The 21,064-nt window shown below is 44.1% G+C and overlaps 1 protein-coding gene across 1 annotated transcript in view; it reads left to right on the plus strand.

The window, feature by feature from the left end:
• The window catches only part of LOC104325108 (peroxidasin homolog), a 46,816-nt gene that overhangs the window by 1,829 nt on the left and 23,923 nt on the right, over positions 1-21,064 (plus strand). The window contains exons 2-5 of the mRNA XM_069803058.1: positions 9,168-9,239; positions 17,035-17,106; positions 17,359-17,430; positions 20,293-20,364. Coding sequence (XP_069659159.1) covers positions 9,168-9,239; positions 17,035-17,106; positions 17,359-17,430; positions 20,293-20,364 — 288 coding nt within the window. The remainder of the gene's footprint in view (positions 1-9,167; positions 9,240-17,034; positions 17,107-17,358; positions 17,431-20,292; positions 20,365-21,064) is intronic.

A 21,064-nucleotide genomic window follows, 5' to 3' on the forward strand; every position in this document is an offset into this window, starting at 1 on the left:
GGTTCTAGCATTAGTGGCACACAGGAAAATATCTACGCTTGCTACAGCTGCCAGAGCTATGCTGTTGGGGAAACTGATTGCAGCTGGGCTACTTGGGAGTCACCTTGACACGGGGCAGATCAGAAGCTGGACTTACTCTCTCCCTAGGCTAGTGATGGAGTGGTTATTCTACAGCGTGGAACTGGTCAGTACTCTATGGCTTGTTGCAAACTGTCTGGGTGGTGGTTATCTGCTCTTACAGCAACTTGCAGAGTCTGACTCTCCAAATTGTCACCAAACTTCCCCCCCCCCCCCTTACTCCCCTGCATCTTGAAATATTAAAATATTTAAAAAACCTTACACTGTTTGATCTCAGCAAAGTAACTTGTTTCTCCTTGTTTAAACATAGATTTTACTGAGAGAAAAGTTTGTTTTGTTGGCTGAACTGAGAAAGCTTAATTTCTGTTCTCTGTTTGAAATGAGATATTTACTGTCCCACTGGATAGCCTGAGTGTGTTTTGGGTAGACATTCTTTGCAGAGGGAGGGAAATTTACTGTAGTCACCAACTTTTTTTTCAGTACTGCAATGGTGTATTTCTAAATGCCCTCTGGCAACAGCACACTTCATTCTCTGTGCTGAAGGGGGCAAACCTAACTCTGGTCCATGGCTTGTCCTTGCAGCTTTAGTAAAATTCCAGATAGTATCTTGCTACAATGTAAGTGGCATTTAGTTGTCTAAAACTCAATCTAGAAAGGTGACCAGATTTTCCAGTGCAGTGTATACAGTTATCCTAATTCCCTCTCCCCTGCTCTAACTAGTTTACACGTACACTGCTTGTAAATGGTCCATGGTTTGCCTCCTTAACCCTTTGGAAAGATGGTTTATTTAGTTTAACATGATAGCCACAACCTTGAATGAGAAACTGTTTTTTTAAACGTTAACTAAATGGTATAGGTGTGAGATATAAAAGTAGTAATATTCCAAAACGAGATGACTGTCTTTATAGACCAGTATTTTTTAAGGAGATTTATCTGGTTTATTCTCTTTTAATACTGTCTGCATAATTATAAGCAAACCCCATACTGATGAGCAGAGATCCCCATAGATACAAAGACGTATGAGCCTGGTAAGTGTTCTCTGTTGGCAGTTCATGTGCCTTTGTATGGTGTGTGGCCTAACTTTCTGACTATCTTGAAGATCTAATGTATGTAAATGCATTTGCCAGCCAGCATCCCATTGTATCTGTTATAAATAGCATTTGAATAATTAAACTTTTTTTAATTGTGAAAGATCAAAGAATGCTTCTTAACCAGGCCCCTGACGACTCCAGCTTTTTGGTATGTTAATCTTTCTCCTGGGAGGACCGTTGTGTCAGAGTGAACATTCAGAATTATAGCAAGAGTAGTCTTGATCGTGGAGTTATTCTGAGTAGAAAATGTGGGATTGTGATATTTTCCACATTTGCCCTTTGGTATGAATAGGACCAAGTCTGTGACTGCAGATACAAACACCGATCCCAGGCTCCAGCTCGGTTCCCTTGCAGAACAGCTGCAGTTTCCAGATGGAGTTTGCTTTGAAGTTGGGAGTTTGGGACTTTCTGACCTCCGTGACTCCGTGCCACCATCTCTCTAACAATCCTTGAAGACTGGGGGAGTCTTCTGGCTGGCACACACTGTGCTTCAACAAGCCCCACTGGCAGATGGCCCCCTCGGGGCTGTAGCCAGCTGGCGTAACTTAGAGCAGCCCATAGCCTTCTCCGAGCGATGCTGGGATTGGCATGGAACCAGTTCCAGGATTGATGAGCTGTTACTGGCTCCTCTTTGGTCATCATTTCCCTCCTCCCTTCGCAGTCCCAGCTGGGTGCAGCTGAGGATCTGGCCCAATGTCTGGTTTAGCAATAGACTCTTTATCTTTGGTAATGAAGTCTGTTTGTTTTATCCTGAGCAGAGAATAGGATGGCAGGAATGGCTACACGTGTATAGATAAGTAAGCTATAAAAATTCATGGTGTATAACTGCAAACGTATTTTGGCTGCTGTCTCTTCAACTGGAACATGATTACCCAGATGTGATCTGCTGGTTACCGCTGGGATTCAAGCAGTTCTTCTTGCCAGCAGCCCAAAGAAGGGAACAGCTGTGAAACATACACTCAGAAAATTTCAATAGGTCTTTAACCTTCTAAGTAATTTGTTCTACAGTGTGACATTTAAAACAATAAACGTTGAAATGTGTGGGCATGAGTAGAAGAAATCCATGGAAAGAAGTTCCCCCCTGGCTGGCAGCTAATGGATTGCAATCCAATTATCTATGGGTTATTCTCCTTTCTGCATTATGCATAGCACATAATGAATGAGTACTTCTAGAGAAACATAGCTGAGGGCACAAGCAAAGGCGGCGCAGTATCTGGGATCTGAACACATCGCTGGCATGAACTGAAGGTGACCCAGTTGTTCACAGACCTGGTTGCTAATTGGGCAGTGTAAGCATGGCCAGCTTGACAAGTTTTGTTTCCCATCGTTGTTGTGCTGCGTGTTTGGTGGCCGCTCGGTTCCTTTCTTCCTCCCGCAGGTCATTACACTGCAGTAGCGAAGGCTGTAGTAGGACAGGGTATAGCTCTCTTAGTCTATCTTAAGAATCATAGTTTTGAGAAGGAACTTTACACGTTTGTTGGGGAAAGGTTTACCGAGCAAATGAGTTCTTGGAAATGCTGCTCCCTTTGTGGTCTCTGTCGTGCGCTTTGGGTTGGAGAATGGATTACTCATTTCCTCTGCGTGTGATAGTCTTATATGCAGCCATTAAATGCACACCCACGCATTCTGGATATGCCAGGTGTGATCTCTTTCTGACTTCTTTCTCTGTAGTATTTAATCCTCATTAAATCTTTTAGAGGTGACCAGAGTGTTCTGTATGTTCTGTTTACAGAAGTCCCTTCATCAGAAGAAAAATAGGGAGGGAAGGTATTTAAAACATGTTTTCCTTCCTAGAAACATCCCAGCATCTTGTGATGAAAACATCCTAACTCTTGGGATTGTAGCTACCTCAAGGATTTAGAAATCCTGCCTTCACTGAACTTCACAGTGCTTCATCATCTGGTTCCCACTTGAGTATCTGCATTTTCATTGACCTCACCACATCCTTCTCCTCACAGGTATACCAGGATTTTTTCCTGTGCTCTTTAAGAAGAAGTCAGCATTTTTTGGTGAAAGAATGTGTGTGTATTCTGGGTAAAGACTTGAACAGTCATGCTCTTAAAAAAGAAAAAAACTGACACTTAGGCTACATGGGACTCAGTACTAAAGAATGCCCCAGCAGTTCATTTAAGCTGGCATGGTGCTACTGCTTCTTAGACTCTATGAAAAAGGTAAATATATCTTTACGCTCTGAAATGTTCTTTTACTCCTTCCAGATCCAGGTCAGAACACAGTTCAGCAGGAGGGAAAGTTGTCTTCATTTGATGTGGGCAATATCTTGAATAGATGGTACAAAGGAAATATGCATTAGGTTAAGAGAGTCCTGCTCGTTGCTGACATGAATGCCCAAGAATAGACTTAGCTGGTTTGATTAGGATCAGAATCCTAATCTCCATACCAGCTGTTAATACAGAATAGCTCAAATTATCTAAGATTGTTGAGGTCAATAGTTTGCTGTGTAATCTCCCTACTTGAATATGTGTCCAGGGCCAAAACTATGTTTTGGAGATACTCCTTGCTCCTGCCTTTACTGGCAGGAGCTAAAGGGATGCCCTGTGGCAGGCGACAAAATGATTCCACAGGGATGAAGAACCAGCAGACCCCTCCTGCTGCCTTCAGGGCCAGGCTCTGAAGTGCAATATTGATGCCAGCTTACATGCACCGAAAAGGTGGGATCAAAACAGCTTGGTACATTGACTGCTGAATTACTATCTTGCCCCAGCTGATGCAGAGGGAGCTCCTTTGAAAAGCTAACCCCTGTTTGTGGGAGCTGAAATCTTAAAAAGCTGGTTTCAGGAATGTCTGTGGTAATTTCTTAATTAAAAGCTAGCGTGTCTATCCCTAAAACTTCAAAATGTAAGCAGTGTGGCAGTGCAACAGATAACAACAGCCTGTTCTGCAGCACGAGGTTCTCTGCATCTGCTTGCTCTTCAGTGTTTCAACCATGATCGTATAATCTTATTTACTAGTATTTCCATGGTGAACATATTTTCCTTCCTCTTTCCCTCTTTGAACAGTCAAATCTTGATGTCTTAAGCTGGTATGCCCCAAAATAGGCAGGACTTGGAAAAAAACCCAGCCCTGAGCCTCCCTGCGGTCTCCTCATCTGTCTAGCAGAGATGGCAATGCTCAGCTGTCCATGTAAGGATTCAGAGATGAAGGCTGTCATTTATTAAAGCCATTTGGGGACTCGTGTGCGAGAGGGACATTCCTGAGTTGAGGAGCTGATGACAGTGAATCTGGAAGACTTCATTTCCATCTCAGCAAGGCTGTTTTCCCTTCCTGCCAGGACTGGAGCTGTTTGGCAGGATGGGGGAACCTGCAGAGCTGACTCCGATGGTCTGTGGATAAGTAAGAGAAACAAGCATCTTTCTGATAAATGTTCTGGCTCTTCTTACATACGGGAAACTTGACCTAAAAATTGTGTTTAGGATGTTTTTCACATCCTCCCTTCCCCAGAAAACACTGGAAGGAACCTCAATGTCTTATCTCTGTTTGTAAACCCACCTTTACTCTCTGTCTCTTTGTTGATAATGATTGGGTGGCTGCCACTTACTCAACCAGTTCTGGGTGAAATGGGCCAGAACTGCCAGCATCACTGCTGTGCACAACATTTTGAACACAAAAGATGCTTCAGTGAAACAAACCCAGTAATTTCCATGGAACTGCAGTAAAATACCTCTTGTAGCTAATTATCTGCTTAGTTAACATAGTAATACATGATTCTGTAAAAGCCTAAATAGATTAAACAGAAGTGGAAGTTTCTTGTAAAAGCCATTGATTGCTTTATATGCTAATCGCTGATAATTATTTAACACAATGCTTTCAGGAACGATTGTTCTGATAGCAGCTGAGAGGATCAGAAAGATTCAAGTGTCATTCTGTAAAGACCTGATTCCCCATCCGTTTGCAAGTTCTGGCATTCTTGGTAAGCCTCTGCAATGGGGTTAAGAGTTCCCAGAGTCAGAAAAGGTGAATTATTTCAATAGCAGATCCTAGATTATCTACGTATGCCAGCCCAGTTTCCCGTCAGAGCTATGGTGCTTTGGCACAAGGGTTTGGTGAGCTCTTCTGCGGAGCCAGTCAAGCTGGTATTGTCCGGAGGGATCAGTATTGCATGATGCAGGACAGCTGCTGTCCCAGGCCTCCAGGGACTGTGGATGTGAAGGTAAAAAAGGATCTGGGATCCTCTAGCAGCAGATATCCCCTTTGTTCCTTGCGGAAAGGTATCTTGGAATCCCAGACTGTTGGCCTTGAAAACATGGTGGAGACTTAAGTCACAAAAGATATTTCCCCCCCCCCATTTTGCAAATTCCAAGGTGGAAAGAAGGAGGTGGGAGTGAGGGAGCCCAGCTGCTGGTGTGCACAGCAGCTGGAAGGGGCTGGCACGGGAGAAGCTGTGTGGTGGGTCCCCGTAAAAAGCACACTTGTTTGTGAAAAGAAACGTGAAGTTTCCAGAGCGAGTGCCCTGGGAATAGAGAGAAACAAGCGTTTCTGTGTAAGAGGGGACAAACTCTGTAGGGAATGTTCTCAATCAAATACATGTAAGCCAGGAATTTCCCAGTGCAGCCCTCCATGGCATTCATTACCAGCTAAGCTTCAGGCTAAGGCAAGGTCTGGAGAAAAACCACTATAGATGAGCCAAAGTGTTGGGTTTATTTTAATGTATTGGTAAGGAGGAAGGTGTGCGTTCCTCTGTGTCTCCAGGGGCTTGCTTTGCTGTGTAGGGACATCCACACCAGTGTCTTTTTACTGCTGTCTTGGGTACAGGGAGCAGAATAGTTGAGTCCATCCTTCTGCCTCCAGGGCAGGATCCATCTACCTAAACCACATGTGGCAAATGTCTGTCTCACCTGCAGCCCACCTGAGTGTTTTATTAGCCTTGCTATTTACGATATTTTAAAAAGAAAATCTGAATCTGTGGTTTTAGTCAGTGACTATTTGCCCTTTTCCATTTGTAGCAATGTTCTGACATAGTTATTGTACCTATGGCTAAATAAGCCATTTCGGTTCTTTTCATTGTCATGTTTTCTAGACTTCAGATCATTCCCATTGCTTTCCTCTGGATTCTCTCCAGTTAACTCACATCATTTCTTGAAATTAAGTGCTCAGAGTGGACATGCACTGTTTCAGTTCCCCTTTTTGTCTGTAGAGAAAGCTGTTGCCTTCATGTGATGGAGAGCAAACCGAAGAGTGAACTTTCCAAAGGAGCGCAAGACAGCTGGGGTCCAGGGACTCATTTGAAGGTCTTATCTGGAACAGAAAAGAGAAGAAAAATCAAGATATTTCATTAAAATAATAAACTAAGTTTTATTATATGCTCCTTGGGGGTGGTGTAGGGGAAAAGTTCCTGCATGAAACCAGACCCCCGTTGCTTGCTCATCAGTGGGAGCTATAAGGAGGCATCTCTCCATCCATGTGCTTAGTAGGAGCACTACTGAGAGATGGTTCAGCCAAGTGACAGCCGTGAGACATCTGTTAGTGAAACAGGGTCACTCCTGCCAGGTTTTGCAGCCCAGGTTTGCTTTATTGCTCTCGCAGGTGAAGAAACCCGCCGCCTAGGAGGTCAGACTTGCTTAGGGAGCTGGAAACCAGGTGCAAACTTCCACAGCACCACTTCCAAGGAGTTGTTTTCGGCAAGCAACCGATACTGAAAGCAACCCTGGGAGTGGAGGAGCTTGTGTTTTTTATTTTTCTGGGTTTTAAGTCACCTGTGGTTCTGGGTTTTGCTTTTTGTGTCAGCTGTGGAAGCTGTGTGCTTATGTGTGAATGCTGGGGTGTGAAGAATTGCAGTTATCTTTGTTCGTGAAAATAGTCTGATTTTTTTTTTCCACCTGCAGCCTGTGACCCAAAGTGGGTATTTTACACTTCACTGCCTGCTTCCCGCTGCCTTCCACAAGCATCAACAGCTTCAGCCCTGACCCCTGTGTATTTCTTCCATTTATTTGTTATGTTCCCTATTACCTGTAGCCAGCTGCCTGGACTAATTACACAGCTCTTTACAGCCCCCTGGGGCAGACAGAGGTGGTGTCTGTGCGTTACAGTGTATAAATCAAGTTTGCATTTCTTCACCTTTTTTCATGATCTAGTCTTTCCTCCTTTCCTTTTAATGAGGCTGCGGAGAATAATCAGTGTGTTGTGTTATCACCTTTGCCAATGTTTAATTGTATTTGGCTTTATGGTGTCAGCCGTTGCCTTGAAAAATCCATACAGATATCCTCAAATTCACATCAGCAGGGAAAAGGGATATGTAACACCTTCCAACAAGAAGAGCAAGAATCGCGCATTTGAAGCAATGCAAGTAAAGCCAAACACGCCAGAAAATGTCAAAAGTAAAGTTACTGTTAAAAACTGCAATTCCAAAGGATCATCCTTCGGGACCGCAGTTTGCACTGGACAAATGGTGCTTGTAAATTACAATTCCAACACTTTTTTTGAAATATTGAAGCTGTGTTTCTTCTTGCCCTCTAACTCTTCTCTGTGCAATACTTGCCACTAAGAAAGGGGAGAGACTTCTCACTTCATTAGTCTTTTCATTCCTTTATTCAAAGTTGAAAAGTTAGACAGGAAAACACACAGCAGAAAAGACAGTGTTCCACTGGCGTGTGTTCTGTTGCATTCAGTGATAACAAAGGGGTAACAAGGCAGAGATTTAATTATTTCAGTGTAACCTGAGTTAAGTAAAAATACCATGCATACTCTGCCTAAAAAGTAAGAAAATTCAGTGGGAATTTTTTAACATAAAATAACTAGTTTGGCAAACTGTTACGCTAAAGAAACATTACATCTGAAGATAAAATCATCTTTACTTACTGTGTATCCTCTTCTCCAGTACTTGCTCAAAGATGTTTCAGCCCCCTTGGATACTCACTGTCAGTTCGAGTTTACAGCCACCTGCAATGAATGCACCTCTTTCTAATCTTAATTTTATAACGGCTGCGATTCTTGTTGATGCCTGTTCTAAAAATAAGCATTAAACTTCTAGCTATTTCTAGAATTCTTTCTTTAAACTCTGCCTCCAAATGCTCTGTAACTTACCACCAGAATGACAGGCAATTCAGCATGTTCATGTGTTTTTTCATCTTAAAGCAAATGCCCTTAAAAGGCTGTCTTAAACCAAGAAATAGCTGTGTATTCTCTAAATGTGATAGATCAGGCAGGGTAGGAGAAAAAAAAGCAGCTTCACTGTTGTGCTTTGGATAGAAACTAGCAGCAAAAAACATTTGTCAGTCTTTTGTGATTTGTTATAATAGGCTGGAAGGTGCCAAATCAATGCACATTCCCTATAGAAGTGTTTCTACTTGGTTAACCAGGTTAAACCACTTAGCTCTTATTTTATTATCTCATTAGCAATCAAAACCCCATGTTTTAGGGCTCCAAGTCAATGTCGTTACATGGACAGCCCTTGAAATTTGCCAGAATCCCCTGGACTCCACTAATTGTAATTGAAGTTGGCACAAATTTGAAATGAAGGCAGCGATAAGCTGTTCTGAGTCTTGGAGCATTGCGGAGCAGAATGTGAAATGCTTATAATATGAGGTTATTTAATCAGATTTAACCATTTTAGGGCAAAGATAATTTTGCTAGGGAGCTAAAAAATGGGCCCACATGATGATACACATTCCTCTACAAATCAGTATGAGATGCAAGTGTAATTGCATGTGAACATGGGGTGTTGAGCAGCAGACCTTGTCCGGTGTTCATGGAAATGATCACTTGAGTCCTTTCAGTCTTTAGTTCTCCATGAAATTAAAATTAATTTTGTAAACGTAGGCTTGCTCTGGCTTTTGGCTGACTTTGCAGACAATAGTAGACCCCAGCCATCATCCCCACTCCTTCTCCACTCCCTTCCCTGGTCTTTGTCTCCATTTCTCCAGTTCATGTAGGCCTGGTACGATAGACTCTCCCAGGAGCCCTCCTTCCTTCCTCCCTGGATGATGCTGATTGCTAATGGCTTGTTTATATCACGAGTGCACTGATTGTATTTTCTGCTTTCAGAGATTTACGTTTCAACCACATCAAGGAGATACAACCTGGAGCCTTCAGGAGGCTGAAGAACCTCAACACGCTGTAAGTTCCACTCGGTGATCCTGCAGTGAAGTTATCCATTTATTACTTGTGTCAGTACTATCCCCCATAATGGCTTAAAGATGGCCTTGGTCTTTTAGTTATTTCAGCCAAGTTGTGCATATCCAGCTAAAGCTTTAAAATTCTCTCTGTTCTACCCTGGATCATGTTTCTTACCCTTTTTAATTAAATGTGCAATTTAATAACTTACATTTTGGCAATTAACTTGTCTTTAAAAAAAAAAATATTAAAAATCCTAATGCATACGGTCACTGCCTGACGATGTTTCAGCAGGTATGGCTTTGGAGTAGCCTGTAAAAACAGTTCTGGCTTGGGATCAAGATAGCGGAGGGATGCATTAAGATCTTTGTCCTTTCTATGACCTCCTCAAATGCATAAACCACATTAGTTGCTCTACATGACATTGACTGAAGTGAGAGTGCATCCTTCCAGATTCCGTCTTGTCCCTATGCCTTGCCCTAGAATAAATGCCTACAACTATCCTACTGCAGCTAGGAGTGGGAGTAGAAAGCAGTTCCTTCAGTCTTGCATCCCAGCCAGAGCAGGCACACTCACGTCAGTCTGATCAACTACTGCACTAACAAGTTTCTTATTCTGCTCAAAGGAAATAGTGGGAGCTTTTGCTGCTTCTTGCCGCTGTAAGGCTGAGGGTTTGAAGATAGATATGAGTACATCTGCACCGTGTAGCCAAGAAGTTGAAAACAAACCAGCTCCCAAATCAGGAACAGAAGCTGTGTCAGCACAGTGCTGTGCTGGATGTAATTGGCCTTTTGAGACTCAGATCTGATTATTCGAGCCATAACATGGCGCTAACAGCTATAAGATTTCCAGGTCCAAGCTCGAATCTCCCGGTGAAGCAAACCGGCTAGCTTGGGAACCTGCACTGCACAACAGACATGCTCAGATTTCCTGGGTTCGTACATTCGTGGTCCCAAATGGCAAGAGAAAGTCCAGATTGTTTTTTTCTGTCTGACCTTGAAAGATCTGAAGTCCCTGATCCTATAAAGATGGCAATGCTGAAAGAAGGAAGACCTGGGCAATAAGGAATTCAGTCAATTGTAAGAAGTTGTAGGAAGAGTGGAAATACGGCAGGACTTTTATCATAGAGCCCTGTTCAATAGCTATCTTTTAAAAATCGTCATTTGCTAAAGATCGTCCCACTGTGTGTGGGGGACTGATTGGCTGACCCATGACTGCAGGATGCTTCAAAGTACCCTGGTCATGGCCCAGGCTCCTGCTCACAGGACTGGTGGTCAACTAGTAGACTGGTAGAAAACTTTATTGCCAATGATGCTGTTCATTCAGACCACAAGAACAGCCCATATTAGTCTCTCAAACAGCACCATGTGGTACTTAATTACCAAAACTAATAGAGAGAAAGGATACTTTGGATGGATTTCTGTCATTTGAGATAGGGTCAGATGGGGTGATAAATGTGAGTAAAAAATCTAGAGAGAAAATAGAGTCTGAGTCCGTAGGGTTTTACCTTATCACAAAGCTCTGCTGAGGCATCTTGATCTCCAGACCTGCTCTTCCACCCATGAAGCTCTCCTGAGCCGAGAAAACAAACTGTTCCAAATTATGTCATCTCTGTGAGATGCAGACAGATGTTTGGCAGACAGCTCGGCAGGACCGCCAGGCTAGTTTCAGCCGAACCCTGGGGAAACTAAGGATGCTGGCAGGCCTTCACTTGGAGAGATGCTCCACCCAACCTGCGGAGCCTTGTAAGAGATCCCAGTTTCTGCCCTGCCAGTGCCTTGGTCTAGGCAGGTCCCTGCCATCTGCAAGACTTCTGCTTCTGTCTTTCTGACTCCTGCCACTCTGTTTAAAGCTAGATATAGATACACAGCCTGGCTGAGGTGGAAAGACCTGTCTCTCTACAATACCTGTTCATGATCCATGAATTTGTCCCATTCTTTTTGCTTTCTGTCTCCACACCCTCCTGGACAGGGACATAATGACAGCAATCCCCTGAACAGATCCTAAAGGGAATAGGCATGAATGTCCCCCCTAACATCCCTAATCTCATGATTACGGATTCTGGGGCAGTAAGAGGAATGTGTTTTGCACAGATGGGGGGCAGGCTCCCCTGCTCTCCCTAAATAGTGTCCTACAGCCATTGTCAGAGCTGGAATACTGGACCAGGTGAAACACTGCTCTAACAAAATACTGCATTTTTATATTTGAATTCTGAAAATCAACTGGTTTTGCAGATGAAACCTTTCCATTTAGATAGTACTTCATATGCTTGGTTGGATTTCCTGGTTTGGCCAGCAAACTGGAAAAATCAGTTATTCTCACACTTGTAGTAGTTAACTCCCACGGATGAAGAGCTTGATAACTGAATGAAAGAATGTCAGACCTCGCACTCTTAAAGCAAATTTCTCTCCAGGAACTTTTGTTTTTCCAATTCCCACATCAAAACTGACAAGAGCTGAAGAATTTGCTGATGTTTCTTAGATGGTAAACTTTTGCCTGAGGACTTGTATAGGTCTTCAAGTGATAAAGAGAATAAATCCTTTAAAATCCCTGAGAGACTTGCTGGGAAAGTTTGGCCAGAATATTTGAAGTGAGAGGTTTGGAGGACAGAGTAGTTCAGGTTCCATATGCAGAGCTCTGAGCTTGCAGCTTTCTGCCATGGGAGTTAAATAAGTGTTCCTTAAGCAAATAAGTGCTTTTAAAAGAGCCTTTTCCTACAATGCTTTGGCCTGACAGAGGAAGGGCAGCAGATTCTGATGAAGCTTCTGTTCTGCATCTCCTTTTGGGCAGGATGGCTGTACTATATCCAAGTTTGACAGTTTATAAACCACCCTGATAAGGAAACCTTTGTCACCCACGTTGGATGCAGGGAGGTGGGCTGTGAGACTGACAGAAGAGGAGCCTGCCATGAATGTCCAGTGGGACTTTTCAACAGTTCAACCCTTCCCCTGGCTCTGCTCTCTTCTTTTCTCTCCCTGGTGTGGAGGTTTGATAAATTACAGAGCACTAGTTTAAAATTAAAAACAAGAGCCCTGTTTGTCTGTGGAAGAGATACAGTCATTATATGTGTCTGACTGGGGACTCCTGGTACAGCACCACAGGTAATAAGCAATTATCCTAAATGCTGCACCACTGGGAGCTTGCTTGTCAGCCATCTGCAATGTTGTGTGCATTGAAGAAGCCCTCTTGGGCTAAACGTCTTAGACTGGTAAAGGTTTCCTCATCCCTTCCTATTGCCTCTTCTCAGTTCCCATGCAGATGTTGGTGTCAGGATCTCCTCTGTGTATTTTTAAACTCTTAATATGTCCCCTCAGTAAGAAAAAACAACAGGGTAGCAGGGAGAGGAAAAAACTCTTGTATGCCATCCACAAAATACCCACAGCTCCTCAACAGCTGTTTCGCTTGAGCTTGCCAACGCCAGCCACATCACTTAACCCACCATTAGCTCACAGCAGGTGGTGGACTGTGGAAGAGAGCAAACACATGGCGAGCCCGCGGTGAGGCATAGCATCTCATTGCTTTCCAGTCTTTGCTCCTTTAGGTCATCTTTGGGTGGGGATGGATGACGACACCCCTTGCATGACTGTCCCCTTACGTGTTTCCACAGGAGATCAGCACCCTGCCATGTTGACCCAACTGGTTGGTTGCTGTATTTTCAAACCAAAGCCATCACAACCAAATGGTTGCTGCTACTTGAGTCTTTCCAGCATTGTCTATAGAAATGTCCAGCCCTGGGACCAAAGCACTATTTCTTAACTTCCCCAGTATGTATTTTGTTCTCCTTGTGGCATGGGCACCCTAGAGAATAGGGACTCTGCGGAGACCCCATCGTGGTATGTGCTTCTGCTTGTACGTTTGCCCTGTCAGTGTTGTTGCTCACATCATATTCCTCTTTCTGCTTAGGTGAGAGCAAAGGGCACTTCTGGTGAACTCTGCAGCTCTCCTTTAGATGCCGTTTATAAAGGGTTTCAGGGTGAATGACAGGAGTAACGTGGAGGCTATGTCTTGAACCCTCTAGTAGCTCTTGAGAGAATGTGTTCCTGTCAGCAAGGAGGGGATGTCGGAGCTTTCTTGGATCTCAGAATAGAAGTTTCTCCCTCAAATATGGGGAATGGCTATTCCAGATCATTCTGTCAACAAGGGAGAATGCATGGCTGAATATTAAACTCACATTTTCTCCCCCTTTAAATACAGTATGTGATGATTTCTATTAATGGGGGGAGGAAAAAAATAGCTGTTGTGTCACAACGACTGTAGCATGTGGTTTGTCAAACGAAAAGAAGAAAGAGTACACGGTTTGAGTCTGAATTCTGTACTGTCACATCATTTAATACATTCTTCAAAACAGAAAACGACTCATTTAATGCAACTTAAGCCTGTGCTTGGCAACCCGGAGAGAGGGTGGGGAAGGAGAAGGGAGGGGTGGTCGGGACATAAAACCTAAAGGAAACTGAATGTAAAGTGTTCTCTTACTCAATCTGGGCCAGATCTCATGGTGCTTGTATATCTCAAACCTCCCAGAAGAAATTCTCAGGAATAAAACCTGTATGATTGAGTCCACCTACTCATTTGGAGCCCAGTTCACCAGCTGGCACGAAGGGGAATGCCACATCATTTTGCTATCTTTTGATAAACTCCAGGAAATGTACTTCTAATACTTTTAATTTAGCTTGTTTTGCTACAGGGTATACTTAAGACGTGCATCAATAATGATCTTTCCAGCTTCTGTCTGCCACAGCATTTATTGCCAGCATATATGGTTAGCAGTAGGTCTTAGCTTTCAATCCTCTTTAACATTAGCAGGAATTTGGGCAGTTTGCTGTTTGATTGTAGCTAGCATCAATATCCAGGTCATGGCAGGATTTTGCACAGTCCTCTGCCGGGATGAATTGCACAGAAGTCGAGGAGTAGACAGCTGTGCACAAGCCATCTAAAGTCTTTCAAGAAGCCAGATGTGCTGTCTTGTCTATGGATTTCTCTGAAAGCAGCATTTTGGAATATGTAGACTATGGTGGACTTCATAAATTATCTCACTTTTGAGTCTTTTCCAGGACATATCCTTCTATTACAATGGGGAATCCTGAGACAGGAAACAGAGATGGCTTCTTCCATACACGTTTTAACCTTTAATCGGGCAAGGAACAAATTTTTAACTGTCAGACGATGAGATAAGAGGCCTGTGTACTGCATGCCATCTGAACTTCCAGAATGTGTCTTGTTTGGCTTGCATCACTGATTACACCCCCTTGAACTGTCCTAAATAGCCCAGACAACAAAATGCACTAGGTTAATGCTTCTGAATAGCACCAAAATGCAGTCAGACAACAGGTTGCAATTTGAAATCCCCCCTGGACTTCAGTCCTCGTCCGAACTCATTGCCTTAAAGGGTCAGCGAAGGAGTCCAGACCATCGTGGTGCGTGAGGCTGTTGGCGTGACCCTGCCTCCAGGACCTGCTCGCCTGGTTGTTGTCTCGTGCCCGCAGTGAAACGGGTGGCCGATGCCAGCTGCGTGGCAGGGGACGGGTGCTCACGTCCATGGGAATGATGTCGGAGCTGGCACCCGTCTATCAGCCCATCTAGCGTCCTCAGAAGTGTGGCCAAGGATCAGATAACAGAGAACAAGCTGCCTTCATCCTCCTCTGGCTGAAGATGAAAGTGTGCTGATAGAGGGCAGGGAAGGAAGCGTGCACGGTTGGTGCCTGTGTTGTCTTTGTCCTGTGGGTAAATAGACAAAAGCCCTCTCCCGCGCTGCTCTCGAGCAGTTATTTCCAGTCCTTGGGTGTTCAATCATCAAATAAACCTTTGGGTTGGTGTTCAGGGGCTCTTTCCACTCAGCATATCTGGCTGTCAAAGCAGGATCGTGTGTTCCAAGGACTTGACATCATTTTTGCATCCTTATGAGTGAAATCGGGTTGTTTAACCTCAGCCGTGTGTATCGAGCCATTGCTTCCAGCTGTGCAGAAACTTTGCAGCAACTTTCTGCCTTAACCTCTTCGGGCTGCTTGTCCACAACCCTGGCAATGTGCAGTTTGATAGTGGTACCAACATCCATGGTAGCAGGGTAGCTAATCAAGAGAGGTTGGTCAAATCAAGGGTACTGAGATTTTTCTCAAACCCTTATTGTTCTGTCTTCCAAAGGTTTCTTTGCACTCGAGTTTCTGAAGTGCTTTTTGGACCCTTAATGTAATACTCCACCTGAGAACAAGCTGGCGGAAAGCTGGTGTGACTCAGGTGCCTGGCGGTAAGTTGCGAAGCTGCCATAACACGTGTGTGTGTTTCTGACACCTTTTATCTTTGCATCCCCAAGGCATTTGATTTTATCTTCATCTTCTTTTCCCACACGTCTTCTTCCATTTCTCCCCACCTCTTCATCTTTTCTCTCCATCCTTTACCTGTACAAACTGTTCTTCCCAGGAAGGGACCTTTGCTTGTAGTGCCAGAGGCTGACTGATGCGCTGCTTACCCTATTTTCTCCAGCAAAGGGGAGCAGAAGGTCGGGCTTCTGGGACTGCTAGGCAAGTGCTGAACTGTCTTGTCACCTGCTGTCTGGTGGCAGATCGTTTGTGAGGAGCGTAGCTACCACAAAGAGGAGCTTATAAAATAGAAAATTTACATCCAATGCACGTATTGAATTTGACCCGACATTGTAAGGTCTGGCTGCTTGCAGAGGGAATAGCAGTTTTTCCTACAACACTAGAAAAACAAGTCTTTGCAGTATACAGTCGCAGCTCTCCTTTCCATCCACATGTCCATTTAAGAATTTTAAAAATAAGTGTAGCCACTGAAAGCCTTGCTCTGCGATATTCAGCTATAAGCCCCACCAGCTCTGCGGCCGCAGTGAGGTTTGTCAGATCTGAACATCAGTGAGATCCCACGGCGAAAGACCCACAGGAGTGCGGTTGGGCAGCCATGATGAATAGTTAAACGTCGTATATTAAAGAGCTATTTATAAGTGATTTATTTCGTTTTCTCGGTGTTGGGCTTGGCAGTGTTTGCAGAAGAGGTTTTTGTAGCGTTCAGCTGCGTGGTTACCGCTGTTGCACACAGCATGGTTATTGCAAGGTTGAGCTGTGTTTCTGGTCATTGGCACGGGCCATCATTTGCATGCACAGTCATGGCAACTGCACATACAAGTCGGAGATTGCTTGCCAATACGATGTTGTCCATGGGTTTTGTATTAAAATCTGGCAAAAGGCTCTCTAGATCGAAAGAGGCTGTCTCTGAATAGCCGCAGGAGTCAGATCTGTATTTATTTATTTATTTATTTGTCATGTGCACATATTTGTATACAAAGTGATTAGAACAAAGCGTTACCATTTTATAACTCCTATAACTCCACTGTGAACTGGTATTTTAAACTGCATTTGTACTCTTAAAAACTGGCTCTGCATGCCCCTGGTCACATGTTGTTGGACACAACTATGCATCTTCAAAAACTGTTGTGGTTGTACAAGACTGGCAGCAATGATTTAATTTCTCCCTCCCCTCCACTTCCTTCTGCCTGTCTCCCTTCCCCTCATCCCTTTCCTGGCCAAAATTGTAACTTTGGGGTGAAAAACACTGTGGCAAAAGGTAAAGAAAAATCTTTGAACATTGTACGTATTGGAAGCATTTGGCACCTCTGGGCAAGAAGCCTTCTCATTGACTTAGCTGGTCTTTGATCTGCTAACCCCTTTAAATCTTAAACTCTGTGAAACACGAGCTCAGGATTTTTCAGTGGGTATCCAGGAACAGAAATACCACAGGTCTCACACGTGCTGAATTCACTGGTTGTGTTTTTCTTTCTTGATTTGAACAGGCTGCTGAACAATAATCAGATAAAACAAATTGTGAGAAGATCCTTTGAAGATCTGGAGAACCTGAAATACCTGTGAGTTGGTAGCTCAGTAATTTCTTAACCTCTTTGAAATTTAACAACCCGCTTCTAATGTTTGCCAGTCAAGGATGTATTTTTTGTCCTCAGAATTTCTGGATGTTCACGTCACAGCTATAAAACATTGCCCTTGAATCGAATCAGCAAGCTCTGCTTTGGGTTGAGGTTCATAGCTGTTTCCTGTGTCTTTTTAAAACACAACTGCTGGTCGGTTAGACTAATGCTTTTTTCTTTCTCTCCTTTTGAAAGCTACCTTTATAAAAATGAAATTCAGAGCATCCAGCAACACGCCTTCAACGGGCTTCATTCTCTGGAACAGCTGTAAGTACAAATGAGCCTTGTTTGTTGCTGAAGGTGATGTGCGTAAGAGCTGATTTATTGGCTTCTCTGACCCAAGCGTTGTGTTTCCAGTAGAGGAGAGTACCAGACACTTAGCAAGGAGTAGGATGAGGCTTCTACTGTTTTATGATCCAGCTTTGCAAGACTACCCTGGCTTCATTTGAAAACAGCTGGTCCCAGGACTGATTTTGGTTAGTTAATGCTGAGGTCTCTTCCTACTGACGTCCGTATGTTTCCTCCTGACCCTGAACCTCTGGAGCATAGGAAGAGCCCAGCTGTGCTTCTGATTCCCTTTACATCCAAGAACCTTAGGGTGGGAGGAGATTGGGGTCTGTAGGATGGCTTGAAGCAGAAGGCAGCTGGCCTGCTGTGTTTATGTCTGCTGAGATTCCTGGAGCAGAGAGTAGGATCTGGCCCTTTGCTTGAATTGAGGGTGCTGGTTGAGTTTTTTCTGTTATCCAAACCTTTGCTGAAGATGAACGGATGAAGTGCAAGGTGAGAGCTGGGGCAGCGGGATGTTTGTGGGAGCGATGGTGGTGCTCGCATGCTGTAAAGCATCTGGGAGTTGCAGTGGGGGGAAGATGATGGATCCAAACAAAGTAATGACCTTCCCTCCAAGCTGTGTGGCACTCTGGGATGAAAGGAGGCTCACGTGTTTTCCTGGCAGCTGGAGCCCATCACAGTGACACTCTAGCAGTCCTTATTTGCTCCCCTTCTGTGTATTGCAAATCTGTGTGGTTTATTCAATCAAAGAAGTTTTGGGTTGTTTTTTGACTCTTAGTGCTCCATGCTCAAGGTGAGATGGGAAGACTGAGATCTCACTCTTCTAAAGTGTCTTGCTAAACTGGGATTGGATTTTTCATGCCAGGCATCATGATATATTATGTGCATGTGTGTAAATACATGTGTGCATGTGGAGAGAGTGTGAGCATGGCTATTTGAAGTATAGGAATTATTTGCATCATTGGAGAACAGGAACCAAAGGTGAAACCTTTCTAATTCATGGATTGTTCCCAGCAGCAGCGTTTATAGGGTTGGAACGTAACTAAGGATTTTGCTGTAAAAGGGATAGGATCCAGCTTGTTCTCCAGGCTGACAGCAGAAGTGGACAGAGTATAACAGGAAGTTTCAGGCAAGCTTAATAATAGGTGTGCTACCAACCCTGTGTACAATATGGTTTTTCATCAGCCAGCTCAGCAAGGATGCCTGGGAGAAAACATAGGAAGCAGATACCGGCTCAGCCGTGCTTTGAGGGGAGATGATGCTGGCCACAGTGATATTTTAACAATAAGCATTCCAGACTTGATGTCACGAATAAAAGAAAAAAACCCAACAAAACCAACAAACAACCCGCTGGAAGTACCATCTGTTTTCAATCTCAGGCAGGCGTGGTTCCAAAAGAATTAGCTTTGCTCAAATCCTACCCCGTTTTCCTGTACCCCACAAGCCAGCTTTTCAAGAAAAAGTATAACCCGATTGATGGACAGTATCAGATGCTTTCCTCAAGGACCAAAGCAATGACAGCAGACATGTGAGACTCATTAAAGCACGTATGTCTCTCCCCACTGTTGCCCTCCACTGCAGAATCTGAGTCACCGTCTCTTGGTTTGCACTCTGATAGTGGACCATTTATCATGAATCCTTCCATTACGAATCAAACAGCCATGTGGCGGCTTAGGCAATTATTTCTCAATGCACTCAGCTACAATAGCAGAATGAGTATTTGTAGATCTGTGATTAATCAGTGTCTGCCGTGAAATTTATGCCTGTGTAAAAATAAGGGGGAAGAGTTTAGGCAACTTTGAAACCATACCGAAACGCACCTAAAGGTTAGGAACACGTCAGTTATGCCAGTGAATGTCACAGCTAATGGGAACAGGGAGTCTCAGGTATCGTGGGGTGTTGCTCTGCAGCTCCCAGGTTTCCTTTGCTGATGGCAAGGGGTGACCTGGGGCAGAGCAGAAGGTCTCCCAGGCCTCTGGAATAGCAGGTCACACTTGAGATTTTAGTGGAACTAAAAATATTAACCTGCATTAGCAAGAGCTGGGCTGTTCACATTAACATGCCATTTAGATCCAAGTGTTGCAACTGACTGAACCATCTCTGTCTTTGGAGACTGTGCCTTCCCTCTGCAGAAAGAGAATAGCCTGACGGCAGCTGTTCCCAGATGTTTCTGCTCTTGCTGGATGGATGCATGTGCTGGGAGCCCCTGTTAGAATCACAGATAAATGCAGACTGGAAGAGACCTTTGGATGTCTCCAGTCCCACCTTCAGCAACAAGCAGGACCAATTTCAAAGTTATATCAGGTTGTTCAGGGCCTTTTTCTAAAACTTAATTCTCAGCAAACTCAGGCTTCCACTCAGAAATGTTGCAGTTCCTAGGCTGGGAACAAGTGCCTTGTAGTAAGGCTATTTCTTCCCCCCCGACAATCCAAGGACGTGTTGGGGACTAGGGGAAAGGCAGGGAAAATTCCCGTATGGTGCTCAGACAGGAGCAGCTGCTGCTGGCTCTCCATGGGCAACGGTTTCATCCTGGCAACAGGCAATTTACAGTGATGGTGGTGGCCTTAGGCTTCAGGGAAGAGCAGAGCTGTCCTCCTTTCTGTCTGTGTTTTAGTTTATTAAGAGAGAGAGAAAATAATTGACAGGATAGGGAAAAGCCAGCGTTGGCTACTACATTTGCACGTGGAAAGTGGACGCACTGAAGTGGATGCTGGCTTCTCAGCATCTGCCCTGAGATGTGTGGTGACCAACTGGTGGGCATTGGTGGATTGATCTGGAAATATCTTCTGTCTTTTAAATTGCAATCTGTAAGCCTGCCCTTTGTGATTTTCTGTGTGACAGCTACCTGCATTTCAACAACCTGGAAAGTCTGGAGTCGGAGACTTTTAGTGACCTGCCTAAACTTGAAAGGCTGTAAGTAAAGATGGGACCTTTCTTGTGAGTAAGGGGGTGAGGAGAAGGGGAAAAAACCCTTTTTGTGTAACAGTTTCCGTAGCATGAAGTGTGATCTTCAATATGGAGGGAAATGCAAAAAGAAGCTTCCTTGAAAAAGGAGATTTTACATACTTACCAAGTAGAAAGGTTACTGAGAATATGAAGGGAATTTCCCATGTTGTGTTACGTTCACGTTTCCACTTAAGCAGGGGTAAATCTGCAGAAAGCCCTACCGCTGGCCAAGCCAACTGAAATTTTACTCTGGCCATAAGGTCAACATTAGTCACTGTTGGGCAGTGTGTACAAAAAAAAGCGGGTGGAAAAGGAAGAAAGTCAGAAGAAAGTCTAACAAGAAAAACACGCGTCCTCCTTGAAAGCAGTTAGGAAACGAAGTCCTGTGTCTCTCGCTCCCCAGGATTACTTCTAGTAGTAATGTAGCCCCTACGACAAAACTTAACACGGTGGTTCCCACTCCACAGTGAAACCAACAGACCCTTCTATGCTGCATGGAAATGTGCCTTATATCCGTACACGCTAGGCAAATAAAATCATGGTATCCAAACACCCTTAGGAAAATTCAGACCTGGATCAGTACACCACGGCTGATCTCAGTCGCTGTATTTGATCCAACAAAAATTCTGGATTTAAATTTTAGAGGAGGGTTTGTCAGCATCCAAGC

This window comes from Haliaeetus albicilla, chromosome 2 (assembly GCF_947461875.1).
Source record: "Haliaeetus albicilla chromosome 2, bHalAlb1.1, whole genome shotgun sequence".
In the NCBI taxonomy this organism is placed as follows: Eukaryota; Metazoa; Chordata; class Aves; order Accipitriformes; family Accipitridae; genus Haliaeetus; species Haliaeetus albicilla.